The sequence below is a fragment of the Notolepis coatsorum genome, assembly GCF_963971535.1.
Source record: "Notolepis coatsorum genome assembly, chromosome: 14".
NCBI classification, from domain to species: domain Eukaryota; kingdom Metazoa; phylum Chordata; class Actinopteri; order Aulopiformes; family Paralepididae; genus Notolepis; species Notolepis coatsorum.
The window spans coordinates 93,811,781-93,828,676 of NC_140178.1; the positions used below are offsets into that span (position 1 = coordinate 93,811,781).

The following is a 16,896-nucleotide window of genomic DNA, read 5'->3' on the forward strand; positions in this document are numbered from 1 at the left end:
ACATTTGAGAAAAACTAGAAGAAAGTCATGGGTATCGTACAAGACAGTTTACCTAATGCAATCGAAACCTGTTTACATGGTACTGTAAGCGGCATTTGAAGACCAGTCGCGAGCAAATGCCACAGAGCTGAGAGGACGATGTTACGAAAACCAAAATAGTCAAAACAACAGACAGAATACACTAGGGGTGTAACTGTACAAAAAAAAACACGGTTCGGTACGTACCTCGGTTTTGAAGTCACGGTTCGGTACGGGTTTTCGGTACAGTGGGGGAAAGTTTGTCTTTCCATGTTCCACTCAGGGGTGATGTAGTGTGCAGTAACTAATTGTACTTGTAGGGCTGTCAACGAATATTCTATATTGAAATTAATAATCAACTTGTAATTTCTTTTTTTTTTATAATAATAATTATATTAGATTGTGAAAAAAACAGCCCCCGGTGGGCGGTCGTTAGTGGTTAACATACCATTGTATTCGTTCGGTACACAGCCGTTCGGTATGGTACGGTACACACTGAAACGGTTCGGTATGGATACGTGTACCTTTACACCCCTAGAATACACTATTGAAATGATATACTCTGCTCCTGTATTGGATTAGTTGTAGACACGCAGTGTTTGCTCTGTACCTGTATTCCAATGTGGATTTGTCCATACATGTAAAATCTCTGACTCTCTGATTCTGACTCTGATACTCATGATTACCTAGTTTTTATGTTTTAGTTTTTAGGGCAAAACCCTGCAGTGCATTGTCATGCAGGGATGTGATGTTTGCCTTTTTATAATTACATTATTTAGCTTATTATTTTATTTCTACATAGTGTGGCCCCTATACATCTTGGAGTCTTGGAATTGCTCTTGAATCCAATAAGTCCACTCATATTCATTCATTAGATTAGATCTATTGTCATCATACAGCACAAGTACAGTACAATGAAAATAAGTTTGGCATCTAACCAGACTGCAAATGTAACAGTAAAGTGCAATAGCAATATATAATGTACAAGTGATTAAACAGGGGTTCATACAAATATCCATGCGTGATGATATGAGTCTCAATAATAGCTCTTTGAATGTGGTGATAGCATTTTTTTATTATATATATTTAATTTTCTCTTTTTCTTCTTATTTTTTTCTTTTTAACTTGATCTCACTGGATACAATTACCTATTGTGACCATTAAGTTTATTAATACAAACTTATGAAACTTTACAACCAGACACTAGAGACCTAGACCATTCAGGAGAGTTATGGTCTGCCTAGGTGCATTGACAATAAGTGGGACCATTTTCAGGAAAAAACCTGCTCATGATCCAATCCCTAACTGTCAATACTGTAGTGGTCAAAATTGTTTGATTTTGCACCAAAACTGAGTAAGTAATGGCATTCATTCAGAAATTGCTGGAGCAACTTGTTAGACATGGTTTTATCATTATGGGTACATTTATTATAATGTCTCTAGCCCCTCTACACAAAATGTTTTTAATTTGAATAGGTGAAATTCAAAACATAATGTGTATCACATATTAATAAATAGGCAGAAAATGTTGACATACAGTTTTGAGCTGAATCTCTAAGGATTCCTTACACCGGTTCCTGACAGGCAGTGAGCGAGCGAACTGGAGACGAAATCGTGCGCGACACTGTCCTGATATGACGCGGCGCGTGTCCGAGTGTGTCTGTGTGTTTAGGGGCGGGACTCAGCGAGCGAATATTTGAGGGGGGAACGACATTGCCGCTCAGTTCGCTGTCGCTCGCGGCAGGTCAGGATAGTCTGATTGAAACTAATACATTTTAATCATTTTCGCAATCACGCTCGCTCGCGTCGCTGCCTGTCAGGAAGGGGTGTAACAGGGTCCCAGCTTTCTGCTGGTGTAGGGAACTTGCACCCTGTACACAAATATTATAATTATAATACTTTTCTTTATAAATAAATAAAAGTTGGCAAGACAAGTGGTGGCAGTGGAGCTGCAGTTACCACCAGTCGCCACTGGTGTCGCCAAACCCACCAAACAGACAACCTTCAGGATTAACACTTTACTATGTGTGTGTGTGTGTGTGTGTGTGTGTGTGTGTGTGTGTGTGTGTGTGTGTGTGTGTGTGTGTGTGTGTGTGTGTGTGTGTGTGTGTGTGTGTGTGTGTGTGTGTGTGTGTGTGTGTGTGTGTGTGTGTGTGTGTGTGTGTGTGTGTGTGTGTGTGTGTGTGTGTGTGTGTTACAGTGTGTACAGACGACGACCCATGTGAGGGACTGCGTGCCCACCATGCTACGTTTGAACACTTTGGAATGGCCTTGTTCACCATGTTTCAAGTGTTTACTGGTGACAACTGGAATGCAATCATGAAGGTACACAACACACACACATTGCCTCCTCACTGACACAATCTCTCCTCTCTCTCCTTCCTCCTACGTCTCTCCCTCCCTCGCTGTCTCTTTATCACTGCTCTACTTTCCTCTTTCTCCTTCCATGCCATTTTCTCTCTCTCTCTCTCTCTCTCTCTCTCTCTCTCTCTCTCTCTCTCTCTCTCTCTCTCTCTCTCTCTCAAATTGAAATTAAGTCAACAAAGCAGTACCGTATTTCACTTAAATACTTTTATTATAAACTCTTCATCCTCGTCTCTCTCTCTCCCCCCTCTCTCTTTCTCTCTCTCTCTCTCTCTCTCTCTCTCTCTCTCTCTCTCTCTCTCTCTCTCTCTCTCTCTCTCTCTCTCTCTCTCTCTCTCTCTCTCTCTCTCTCTCTCTCTCTCTCTCTCTCTCTCTCTCTCTCTCTCTCTCTTCTCACCCCCCTCTCTCTCTCTCTTCAGGATACACTACGTGAGTGTCCTCCACCACCGGCAGACTCAGCTAACTGTCTATGGTACCTTCCTCTGGTGTCTCCTCTCTACTTTGTGACCTTCGTACTCATAGCTCAGTTAGTGCTGGTCAACGTGGTGGTGGCCATGCTTATGAAGCACCTGGAGGAGAGCGACAAGGTGCAAACACACACGCACGCACGCACGCACACACGCACACACACACACACATATAAAGGTACATGCACACGGTCCTAGGCTTCTGCTCGTCGGAGAGCGTTAACACATTGTTTGCCGAAAACGTAGAACTACGTTTCTGTCGCCCGATCGTTGAGTGCCGGAAACGTAGATCTACGTTTTTCTCACAGTATTTATTTTATTCGCTATTGCCATTCATAATTCAGCGGGGCACCTTGTGCATGCTGTACTGAATGTGTCTTAGCTGACAGATGGTCTTATACCGCCCTCTAACGCCTTCGGCCAGTAATGCACCCCGTTAGAAACGGGTTGGTTTCTTTTCTCTACCGAGCTGCGGCATGGGGAGGAGTGTCCTAAACACTCAGGCAAAACACACGCTTGTAGGGATGGTTTTGACTACTGACCCCGCCCGGCCGTTGAAGTGCAATGCCTAACAACGTCGGAGACAGGATCGCTGTGGATAACTGGAATGGCGATCAGATATTTGGATTCTTTTTTTTGCATTACATCAGAGACCAGGTAAGGACATTATATATAAAAGCTTGCATTGATCGGATATTTATTTCTATGCCGATCGACGCTGTCTCTGTGTCTGTATGTGTGGCTGTTTGCCGTTGGGTAGGAGGAGGGGGGGGGGGGGGTGGGGGGCACGCCGGTCTAAATAAAATGTCATGCGTGCACAAGGAAGGATAATAATTATGATCTAGCGTTGATTTCAGGAAGATCCGATAATCGCTGCCCCCTGTTGTGGAGCCTGGAGGATGCTAGTCGCTGCCCACTGTTGTGGAGCCTGATGGCCGCTGGTATGAAGGACTGTCCAAGGCGGTTAGTTGAGTGTCGGGGGGTATGAGTCTGTGGCTGAACCAGCTTCTCATCTTGACTAGCTCGTCGTAGAGGGGGTGGTAGGGGTTCTCCATGATGGCAGCCAGCTTCCTTATCATCCCCCTCTCTGCCATCACCTCTAGTCTAGGTAGCTCAACTCCCACCACGGAGCTAGCCTTCCTCACCAGCTTGTTGAGCTTGTTGGTGTCCCTTGAGTTGATGTAGCCTCCCCAGCATGCCACAGCATAGAAGAGGACGCTGGCCACTACAGACTGGTAAAATGACTGCAGCAGTCTGTTGCACACGTTGAAGGACCTGAGTCTCCTCAGGAAGAACAGCCTGCTCTGTCCCTTCCTGTAGAGGGCCTCTGTGTTATCCGACCAGTCCAGTTTATTGTTCAGGTGTACCCCAAGGAACTTATATGAGTCCACCACCTCCACCTCCACCCCTCGGATGGTGATGGGAATCGGGGGGGGCCTCTTCTTGCCCCTCCGGAAGTCCACCACCAGCTCCTTGGTCTTACTGGTGTTGAGTTGGAGGTGGTTGCTGTCGCTCCACCCCACAAAGCTCTCCACCAGGGCTCTGTACTCCTCCTCATCATCGTCGGTGATGTAGCTTACGATGGAGGAGTCGTCTGAGAACTTCTGCAGGTGGCACCCGCTTGAGTTGCGGCAGAAGTCTGAGGTGTAGAGGGTGAAGAGGAAGCGTGACAGCACAGTTCCTTGGGGGGCGCCGGTATTGCTCACCAGTACGTCAGACTGACTGTCCTTTAGTCTGATGTACTACGGCCTCTCAGTGAGGTAGTCCTTGATCCAGGCCACCAAGCCGTGCTCCAGCTGCATCGCGGAGAGCTTCTCCGCTAGCAGTGATGGCTGGATGGTGTTGAAGGCGCTGGAGAAATCAAAGAACATAATCCTGAGCTGCGCGGCTTCTCCAGGTGCGTGTATGCTCTGTGGAGCATGTAGATGATGGCGTCCTCCACCCCGATGTTTGCCTGGTATGCAAACTGCAGGGGGTCGAGGGAGTCACGCACCAGGGGCTTGAGGTGTTGCAGGACCAGTCTCTCAAACGTCTTCATGACGTGTGACGTCAGAGCGACTGGCCTGTAGTCGTTGAGGGTGCTGGGTTGTCCCTTCTTGGGCACCGGGACAATGCAGGAGGTCTTCCAGAGCTGGGGCACCCTCTCCAGCCTCAGGGAGAGGTTGAAAAGATGTTGGAGCGGTGCTGCCAGTACGGTGCTGGGAGTACTTCTACTTGAGTAATATATTTCAGTAGGAACCCTGGCTGCAGTAGTATTGTAGTAGTACTGTACCTGCCTACATGCTACGGTCCCCGGCAATGATGCCACATTGTGATCTTTGTCTCCCCCTACAGGACGAGGAGGTGGTGGTGCAGAGCGGTGATCAGGACCTACTGTCTCCCAGGAAGATGTCCGTATCCAGTATGCACTCTCTACCCAACGACAGCTACATGTTCCAGCTTGTAAGGGCCGCTAGCACACCCTACCCTCTGGAGGAGGTGGACGTCAGCCCCCAACACCAGCACTCAGGTATTTATCCTTTCACAGTCAATGGGTCTCATTCCCCAATATTTTCCAAAGAGTTCTCTTGGAAGAATCGACGACAAGTTCACTGTGATGCCCCAACGCGTGGCGAAGATGTCTTAAGTGGCTCAAACTATCACAGCTGAGATGCCCGCGATGAGGAATGTCACCGCTCTGAAACATGAACGCGTGTTGCCGTCTAGGTCATTTGCATACAAAACAACGCCTCCAGAGCTCCTTATAAGGCAGGCTCTGTGCCGTGTGCAAATGAAATCGAGAAAAGTCTAAAGTTTAGACACCTGTTCAGCTCGTTAAATGCAACTAATGATGCAGCTGTGTGAAAATGGTGGCGGAAGCGCTTTGTTACCGATCAAAATGAGATTAGATTAATGTATTGTCATCATTATACAGAATACAGGCTACTACTCGTGACCACCTGCCGCAGTGCGCATACCCCCCCCCTACACACACACACACACACACACACGCTCGCAGTACTGTTTAGTCTACGTGCGTAATGAATGAACGCAGTAGGCTTATATTATTCTAATTACTTGTTTTATTAGGAGATCGCAGATACTGCGCCATAGTACAGTCCACCAGTCCGCTGCCCAACTCTGGCAGCCTTAATATGTGTACTGTACTTACTGTATAAGGCAGAGCATATATATAGTATCTACTAAATCCTAATGAAACAAGTAACTAGAATAATATAAGCCTACTGTTCATTCATTAGACACATAGGCAATACTGGTGCACACAAGACTTATGGAATATTAATGCAGTCTATTTCCACTCGATTAGCTTTAGTTCTTATTTATTTATTCATCCACTGTCATTTGCAGTGTTGGTGTAGTAGGCTACATAGTGTATTTCAATATCTGTTTGATTGATTAATGATATATTTGAAGGAATGCAAGTTATAGCTATATCAAACAAATGTCTGTCCCATATATTGCATGTTGGCTATAACCGGCATGCTTTCAAATGTATAATTAATCAATAAAACAGATATGTAACAAATAAGAAATACAAATTCCACAGAAGGCATTAAATAATTATTATTTTCAATCATTTCACAATAATTGCATACTTGTGTTTGAATATCTGTCCATCCAAAATAACTGGTTCAGATATGGTTAATCCAGCTGCCTTGTGATCAGATGAATCCATATTATTTATTTTTCCGACATCCGCGTAATTTCTTATCGTACAAATATTGTCATATTTGATTTGATTTGATTTGAAATCTTTATTTCGAACATGTAAATGAATACAAACAAAATAAATAACTAAACAAAATCTAAATCACTATGATTCCTCCCAAATAAAGCCATTAAGAACATGGAGAACACAGTCTGTCAAGTTAATACAATTTTCAATCAATCAATCAATCATAAGTGTGCTCCTCAGCACTCTTAAATTCTGCTCTCAGCCACGGCCGAATCCAATCTCAGGGACATTTGGGGAATCTCTCTTTCAGCCCTAATATGTCTTAAATTGGCTGAAATCTGCCTGAGAGCTAATTTCTTGTCGTAAATCCGTTCGGGAATGAGACCCAATGTGTATCTCACACACACACACACACGCACGCACGCACGCACGCACGCACGCACGCACGCACGCATGGAGTAAGATAATGTAAAGCCTCTGTTTTCAGTTCTTAACAAGAGTTAAATTAAAAACACCTGACATTTGAATTGAATCGTTATTATACTAATGTACAGATGTAGACTAACAAGAGATATTTCAAGTGTATACAGTATATATTAAAGACTCAATCCCGAACAGGTCTATTTTGGTTAAATTCGTGAGGGCTAAGAAAGCAAACACTTCAAACACAATATGTAAATTAAATATATTTTCCACTTCAACATACATTTAAAACATTTAGCTGTTGCATAATTCAACATGTGACTGAAAGTTAAATGTATTCAATCCATAATATGTTTAAAATGTAAATAATTTTTCATGTATAGATGGTTTCAAGTTGACAACCAGTCTATAATAACTTTTTATCTACAGCCTAAGTTCTAGTGGCTTGTTGTGGCCAGGCTGTGGACAGGCCCAGCTCTGTCCAAAGGTACTGACTGACTGACTGACTGACTGTAGTGGATAAACTATCAGGTCTGAACCTCATCAGGGTTCATACAGGTTCATCCACTCAGCTCTGGAATGGCTGACTATTCGATTGACCTACCTCAAGCCCCCCCCCTCTTGATTTCTTGATCCTCCAATTTCTTGATCCTCCAATCACGGCCGCTTCCCTCTGACAAAAAGAGGGCAGGGTTTGAGATAAGTCAATTAGATTCATTACAATCACATGCCGACAAAATGGAATACTATGGATAAGAAATTATGCTTGGCCAGAAAGTAACAACCCTTCTAGAACCTCTCCATTATCTAAGCCAGGGGTGGCCAACCAGTCAGAGACTAAGGCTGCGGTTACATTAGAGACAAAACGATTTAGTTTCATTTCACTTTTCTGAACGTTGCGTTTATGCAGTCAGGTTAGACGCTGTTTGTCTCCTGTATGCGCAGGAGGTATTTGTCGCGTGCACAAGCCAGACAGAGAGGTGCGTGGGCTCACGCTGTCTATACAGCACGATAAAAGGACATATAATAAGCACCTTTGTGTAACCGTTGCATTTGTACTGTGTTCATTCAATAAATATAGTTCTCATGGCGTGAGAGGGATGAGGAGTTGTGATGATGATCCCAAGATAATAAACGCCCGTTTATAAAGAACCGACCTGTGCTCTCTCGTAAATTACACACTGGACTGTAGCCTTTTTCTCCTGCTCCAACAACTGTCTGGCATTTAGTACAATACGCAGGTGCAGGGCCATTTCTATGCATAGGCGAGCTAGGCGATCGCCTAGGGCGCCAATGGCTGGAGGGGGCGCAAAAAAAAAACCTGTTGTCAAGCGTTGTCAATATACCTCACTAGTGGAACTGGTGTTGCAGAGTCACGTTAGTTAGTTAGATACTGTAGTTTATCGTTAGCTGAACGGCTAACTGGCTAACGTTAGCCAGCAGCTACTAACGTTAGCCAGTTGATCAATTCAATTCATGTCTCCTCCTCGACTTCCACTGTTTGTTGATAACTGTGACGCCTCGCCTTCTGTAGTAGCGAAGCAAAGATAGTATCTGCTGTGACTGTGCAGTGCACTGCTGACAGAAGTGGATGAGACGAAATTATATGAATTAATCGGTTTTGACCGATGCAAAGACGCTAACAACAGATGCATCGCGAGTTCAACCTGAATTCTAGCCGATGCGCACTTATTCCACCGGTGCACTCGCATCATGAAAGTTTATGCCGGTGCACCGATGCGAATCTGTGAATCTTAACATCACCAGTCTGTTTCAGGCTGTGTGACGTACAGGCGTAGAGGCAGCTCTGTGTAGGAGTGTGTTTCAGGCTGTGTGACGTACAGGCGTAGAGGCAGCTCTGTGTAGGAGTGTGTTTCAGGCTGTGTGACGTACAGGCGTAGAGGCAGCTCTGTGTAGGAGTGTGTTTCAGGCTATGTGACGTACAGGCGTAGAGGCAGCTCTGTGTAGGAGTGTGTTTCAGGCTGTGTAATGTACAGTCAGCTCTGTGTAGCAGTGTGTTTCAGGCTGTGTGACGTACAGGCATAGAGGCTAGTATCAGATATCAGGCTGGTACAAGGCTAGTATCAGATATCAGGCTGGTACAAGGCTAGTATCAGATATCAGGCTGGTACAAGGCTAGTATCAGATATCAGGCTGGTATCAGATATGAAGCATCTAGATCAGCTACAGAAGCACCGGATTGAAGAAGCACTTCTTCAACCAGGTTGTGGATGTCTCCATTGGATCACTGCCTGAGCGATTTCAGACCTTAAGTGAAGTTGAGAGCAAGTTTGGGTTGCTTATCAACTTCCCTAATCGTTCCACTGAGGAGCAGAAACATACGGTTATCCTATAACCATAGTTATATGAGTATAACGAGCGCTCTGCACTCTAGTGGAACTATCCCTTTATCCAATCTAACACAGAATAATTCTTCTCCACATGTACACATCCATCCGCCTGGCCACACCCACATCCGCTCCTCTACATAAGCGGGGTCGTGGCCATACTAACAGCTCCTTCCCAAGTCTTTCACCACCGAAGGTGAAGACCACGGGGTCCTCAGTGAGTCAGTGCAGAGCGCTCGCTATACTCATATAGCTATGGTTATAGGATAACCGTATGTTATATTATCGTATAGCTTACGCTCTGCACTCTAGTGGAACACAGGAGCTGAGCAGAGCGGAAGTTTGACAAATGTACCCGCTGAGGCCCCCCACAACCTTCAGAACCGGGGAGGACCCGAGCCCCCGGACCCCCCTAGAGGGGGACGGGAGGGAATCGGATCTGACTGTGCGAAGAGGGTTTAGCACCTCATCGCACAGGGTGAGCAGATCGTGGGACTTACCTTCACACAGAAGGACCCGCGACCACTCAGGCGCGCATCCCACATGCCACTAGGGAACGAACGGGAAGGGAAAAAACCCTGTTACAGCCCCTAACATCACAGGGTCAAAGGTCAAGAACCCAACCCTGTGGCAAGGCCGTAGCAGCGGAGCGTGGAGGAGGAACCAACCACCCCCCTATGTTTAGTTTAACAGGATGCGGTTGTTCCCTTAACCACCCAAGAAAAAAACTCTGAAACACAACTGCGCGTATACACTGGCTATACACGCAGTACAAGTGTTTCCGTTTTCAAGAAGGGGTTAACCCAGGCCAACAGGTCGACGAGAACGAGTCCAGACCTGGGCCCGGCGGACCGGGACGTACACAGGGATGCCAGAGGGGTTCAATAGAAAACCTCCTCGACAGCCCCCTCCCAGCCCTGCCCAGCAGGGAGGGGCGAAAATGAATGGAGAAGGACCAGGCCCCGTAGCACAGTGCAAGGTACAACACAATATGGACCAAGCACACTGCGAAGGATAACTCGTAGTGACATACCTACGACACACACATCCATAACATCAATCCCCACGACGCCCGGGCCAACCCGGCATTTTCCCCCCAAAAAAGCACAAAGTCCTTCAGGGTACCAGAACAGCAGATCTGCGCCCCGGCGGACAACAGGTTAACTGACCTGGTCCGGCGCGACCAGAACCAGTCCCGTGTCCTAGTCACGCCACCATCCCCAGTCCTAAGAGGGGGGTAGGTACGCGTGTCGATCTAAAACATCACAGAGGGCGCCACCAAGACGGTCAGAACACGAACGCACCGTACCCGGTGGCCCACCCCATGGGCGTGAGACCCCTCCGCCAATGCTTTGATCTACTCCGTCATATCCCCCCAGAGATGAGCATGAGTCGTCGAGACTAACCTAGTACACTGGCGCTCGGAAGAGATCAAATCTCCATCTCAGTCGCTCGTATAAAAAAACACCGTTTTTACAAATGAGCAACCAAGGCGCGCCAGCCCATGCGTGGTTCCACACTGAAAGCACCCAGGGCCATCGCTATGTACACGTCGAGACCCAAAAACACATCAATGGTAATTCTAACAAGAAACAAGATAACGTTCCCTCCACGCCGCCTGGGACGAGCGGCAGGAAGCTGGCCAAAAGACACAGCTATGGGTCCCATATGACGCGTCTGAGGGAAAAAACCCTGTCAACACGCTCTGTATAAAAGAGAGGAGACAGGGAACCCCCAGAGAGACCTCCCACATGAGTACTAATTAAAAAGATATATGTAAACATTGAGCTACGTGACCAAAAGCTCAACACATATGCAAATAGAGAGCAGAGCAGAAAACAACAGTTTCCAACGCACCGCATCACTCAATCTTGACAATGACAGTGGTCCACAATAAATACATTTCGTCGAAATTCCGTGAGCCACCTGCCCAAATATGGCGTGGGACCAGGGAACTCCCCCCCCCCCCCCTTTCCCCACCTTGTGACGTGCTGACCCGACAGCGTGACAGGAAGACCGAAGAACAGGAGGTCCAACCCCCTGGCCAATCAGTAAAAAGGGGGGAGGGGTTTATCAGTTCACCCCCCATGACCCCATACCCCCCGGATACGATGAAAATAACAAGCAGCGCATGATACCAGTTATCTAGCATGCTACATAAAAAAGCGTATATCCTCTAGGATAAGCTCAACCATTGCACGCCAGCCACATACGATAAAACTCGTTTCATACTTCACCAAGTAAAGAGAAAACAACAGACGTTAAAGAGAGGGTCAAAGACCTCGGTACAAGCTACATATCGCTGCTGGCGGGACAAAACCGTATAACTCCATATTTTTTTATTTTTTTTTTATATATTTTTTAACAACTAGTAGATCATCCTCCATGTGTGTGTGGTTTTACAAAGTCTACACAATGGGAAAGCATTAAACCAATCATCTGTCTAAACCTCGTAACTCTATTTGCCCTCAAATCTGTGTTAGTTTTTTTCATCTGCTGAAAAGTTGGGTTTTTGGAGTTATGAGGTTTTGTCCCGCCAGCACCGATATGTGATTACTTCTGCAGGCTAACACTCTAACCTAGTTGTGGACTCAATGCCATGTTTCCCAAACGTAACAGAATACACACAACCCCCTCAGATAAAAAAGGTAAAGTTCACTCTTACTACTGCAAGAAGAACACCGTCTTCTTCATGATGAGGGAAGACAAGTCTTTCGACCGAGTGCTAGCCACAGGCCTTGCTAAGCACACATGTATAGCGACCAGAAAAACAATTTTCAAGAAAACTGTCCTACTCCCTAAGCAAACACAGGTTCTGGGGAGCCTGGTCACGACGATCCCTACCGTTCCCTCCGGGCATGGCGCGGCTGGCTGCAGCGGACGAGGCACTCCCTCCACTCCTGGCCTTCTTCGCCGAAGGTCCAGCAGCGGCGGCGGTGGTGGCAGAGGCAACGGTCGCGTTCCTCTGCCGGCGTTGTTTCTTCCGGACATCACCGGTGGCATCAGGTCGGGGGAAATGGGGCTGGAGCACGGAGCGCTCCTCCCCCATCTCCCTGCAGGCTGCCGTCATCTGCTGCATGGCCGACCCGAATAGCCCAGCATCGGAGAGGGGGGCCGTGAGCAGTGGAATCCTCCTCTGTTCTGGCACCCGCGCCTGCTCCAGCCAAAGATGGCGCTGGGAGAGAGTGGCCAGGGCGCGCTCCTTCCTGGCGGCTATCGCCTGCAGCTGGGTTAGGTGAAGGATGGCTCCAGCCGCCTGGGCGTGAAGGTATCGTTGATGGTCATCCAATACCGACCCGCCTGCCATCAGCCCCGACAAGTAGCGCGCTAGCTGCGCGATGTTGGAGGTAGCAGCTAGGCTCTGAGTCGCGGCGATGTACACCTGGTCACTCCAATTAGCCAACTGCCTAGCCGATTTCCCCTGGGGAACCGGCTTTCTTAACGGCTCCCACACCATTTCGGGACAAAGTATGGATGCCATCGCGCTATCAAGTCGAGGCACCCCGTCCTTTAGCCCCTGTACCAAACCCACCACCCGCGTGACTGGCACGTAGGCGGGGGTAAGGCCAACAATGCGGGAGATTACCTGTCCCTGTGTCACGTAGGCCTCCATTGCTGGGAAGAATGGGCAGACAACGCCCATCTCTCTCACAGGACGACGTTGCCAGAGATGACCTATCATGTCATCAGGAACAGGTGCTGGCAGTGGCTGCGGCAATGCCACGCCATTAGCGGCTGTGGCGGCCGCCATGAGCTCGGGGAACAAGGCAAGCAACTCCCCTTGCGTACCTCCCTCCACGTCACTCGCGTCCCTCACGTACACCAACGTCCGACGCGGCAGATAGCTGGGCATCTTGTCTCGGGGTCGGAGGTTCTAACCCAACCCTGGAGTACAAGGGACCCCAAGGAGACGCAACACTCCCTGCCACTCCCCGAGGGGGAGAGTGATACGTCTCTACTGGGGCTTCGAACAAGAGAGCTCTCGCCCCCTCCATGTAATCCTCAGTCTCCATCGGAAATGGAGAAGAGGCAAGAGAACTCTCGTCCGGCTCCAGCGCAACACTAAAGCCAGGCCGTTCGCCCCTGCTGCTCGCCGCCTTACGACGAGAGCGAGCCGAGGCGAAGAGTCATCTCACACCACTCACCACCGGGCGCCGCCCAGGCGCATCTGGCTGCCACGACCGCGGAGCCAGAGACGCCCCATGACGCACGGAGGACGCGGCGATAGTGAAGCGCTGGTGAAGGGTGACGTTGCGAGCGTCTAGACCAGTGGTGCCCAACCAGTCGATCGCGATCGACAGGTAGATCGCGGGCTGATTTCAAGTAGATCTCGATTAATAAAATTTGATTATAATTTATTTTTTTTTTTTTTTTTTTTTGGAAAATCAACTCTGCCTCTCCTTGTTAACTACAACATGCAATGCTGTTTGTTATTTAAGATGAGGTCGGACTCGGCACTGACAGATTTGTGTTCATTATGCTGCTTTTATAAAGCCTCAAATGATGGCTTACAATATACAATTTTGGCTGGTAGCTCTCGGCTAGGTGGTAAATTAAAAAGTAGATCTTGGTTCAAAAACGGTTGGGCACCCCTGGTCTAGACCCTCCGACGGTGCAAACATTATCTCTTCGTTTTTCTCGTCAAATTGTGAGAGAGAGAAAAACAAAGATACAATGTCAACGTAGGTCCTTTTCCAACAACTATTTCGGCACTAAACTCAAAGTGGTGTATACAGTCACTTTTATGGTGGTGAAAATAGGGAAGGAGCTGTTAGTATGGCCACGACCCCGCTTATGTAGAGGAGCGGATGTGGGTGTGGCCAGGCGGATGGGTGTGTACATGTGGAGAAAAATTATTGAGTGTTAGATTGGATAAAGGGATTTAAGTTTAAGTTTATTTGGATCCCCATTAGCCACAGCAGTGCTGGGGCTATTCTTCCTGGGGTCCATAACACATAAAATACAGTTACAGACTTATACACTCACAACATTTACATGTCATACAGACAATTAAAACAACAATAAAAACCCTAATCAAATTCATAATACAATATAACAACATATACGCCTTATGAATTCATAATACAATACAATAATACCTACTCATAATTCATTCATAATACAATACAGCATAATATACTATTTAGCTTTTACATACATTATCTATGTTCATATCAGCCAATTATACAATATTTTAATAATATATCCCTATCAGACACATGCCTTTTCATCCATATATACCTATCCCTTTATCAGACACATACATTTTCATTTACGTACACACAATCTATTAGGGAATGTCAATTTCTTTGGTTGAAAATGTTGTTTTACCACGATTTTGAAACGACATTTACTATTGCACTACAACTCGTACACCTTACTGTAAATTGTACCTAAATTGTACCTCATCCCATTTCCGCTTTGCACTATATAGTACTGTACATTAGTACACTGCATAGTATTGTATATTATATGGTAACTCAGAACATTGTACATATGTCTATACCGAACACTGTGACCTCATTTTCTTCTTCTAAATTACATGCTATACTATGTTATTTGATACTATCTTGTCTAGCACAGTCTCTGGAGCGTAACAGTAAGAAGCATTTTGTATGAAAGTATTCTGTACTTCTGTATGACAACTATTAAAGAAACTTGAACTTGAAACTCTCCTGCTTAACATGTCTGGGAAGAGAGTTCCATTCCTGCATACCACGGAACATGACTGTTCGCTTCATTGCATTCGACCTCACTTTTGGAAGTGTAAAACCTCGTGCAGAAGCATGTCTGGTGGAATGGTTGTGTCTGTCAAGACTTATAGATAAATTGTTATATAAAATTGAGGGGATCTTTGTAACAAGAATATTCCTAGTGAATACAAGGAGTGAGCAGAGTAATTTATGTTTGACAAGTAACCAAGTTAAACAACTGTGCATCGCTGCAACATTAGTTCTGTACTCACAGCGAAGCGCTATACGTGCTGCTTTGTTTTGTACCATTTGTAATTCTTTCAGTTTATTCGTCGTTACATTCGACCATACTGCAGGACAATAGTCAAGATTTGACAAAACCAGAGCTTGAATTACCTGTTTGATAGAATTTAGTGGTAACAAATGAGCACATCTTTTAACAACAGAAATCCCTCTTCCCATTTTCACTACTATATTGTTTATACGTTCTATGTTCCACGTTAACGTTATATGTTCCACTAGAGTGCAGAGCGTAAGCTATACGATAATATAACAGCCGTGTGCAGCACTAAGTAACTCCCTCACCTGCAATGGCCAGTCAGACCTGGATGGAAAAGAACTTGCATTGGAAAGGCAAAATTTTCCAGATTTTCCTAAGGCCAACATGACCACCCTGGAACTTTTATCCAGAGAATAAACTGAAAGAAATTTACCCAAATATGTGGGTGGCCCTCAGAATTGCTGCCACTTCTCCAGTGACTGTAGCTTCTGCAGAGAGGAGCTTCTCAAAATTGAAGCTCATTAAAACATACTTGAGGTCTACAATGGAACGTCTCAATGGCCTGGCTATGATGAGTATTAACAGAGATGTGTCTAGCAAGCTTTGATATGATGACATTATTGATGATTTTGCAGCAAGGAAGTCAAGGCGTGTCCTATTTTAAGGCTGCTCAAAGGGTCCCATTTCATTGTTGAAACAGAAGTGAATGTTCCCAAGCCGATCTGTTAAGGAAGTGGTTAATGATCACAAATGTTGTCTGTCTGGTTGAATATGGCTCCCAATAACACAATAGATGCCTGTAGGTGTAAAACTGCACTATTTATGGGAGTGTAAAAACATTAACAGGGAAAATATTGAAACACATTGCAATTAATTTGGCTCTGATCAATTCAAATTGACTGCACTTAACATGCAAATACATGTCGGGTTAAATTTGGAAGACAAATGCATAACTGATATACTGACACAAAATGCACACATTATTTTGTTAATGTTAATTATATTGTTTATAGTTTTATCATTTAATGTACAGTTTATTTTAATAATTGAAATTTAAAATGTGTTATTTAACTCGATACATTCAGTTCTAATGAAAAAAAATTAAAATCTCAAAGATATTAGTGGTGGTGATGGTGTGTTTATGTTTAGTAGTAACATTGTAACTGTTGTCTACAGTTGTCACGCTGTCTACAGCGCGATAAAAGGACATATAATAAGCGCCTTTGTATTGTAAGTAACCGTTGCATTTGTACTGTGTTCATTCAATAAATATGTTTATAAAAAAATTCCGAGACATATTACATTTTATTGGTTAGGTTTAACGGGAGCTATGCATGCACTCACTTTATACTTTCTGTACTTTTATAGCCTCTGAAACTCCATTGGCTGGTTTGCTGGATATGGCTTGCAGTCGCAGCCACTCCGCCCCTCCCTAAACGCCTCCCTTGACTCCTCCCCACGAGGGAGTGCGCCCAGCCTGCTGGGGGCGGGTCTGAAGGACCGCGACTTTCAGAAGGGCTTCTGCGTCGAGACGCAAGGCTTCCTGGACAAGCCGCAGCTGACATCTGGTTACCCTGACGACCAGCGCTGCCACTGCATCGAGATCTGCCTCCTACAAGCAGCTTAA

At 46.0% G+C, this 16,896-nt stretch overlaps 1 protein-coding gene across 1 annotated transcript in view; it reads left to right on the forward strand.

Moving 5' to 3' along the window:
• cacna1ha (calcium channel, voltage-dependent, T type, alpha 1H subunit a) overlaps positions 1-16,896 on the forward strand; it is a gene marked incomplete at its 3' end in the record, with an annotated part of 143,189 nt that extends 126,293 nt beyond the window's left edge. Inside the window, exons 30-33 of the mRNA XM_084329211.1 lie at positions 2,219-2,343; positions 2,802-2,969; positions 5,184-5,358; positions 16,733-16,896. Of these exons, the coding sequence (XP_084185337.1) occupies positions 2,219-2,343; positions 2,802-2,969; positions 5,184-5,358; positions 16,733-16,896 (632 nt within the window). The remainder of the gene's footprint in view (positions 1-2,218; positions 2,344-2,801; positions 2,970-5,183; positions 5,359-16,732) is intronic.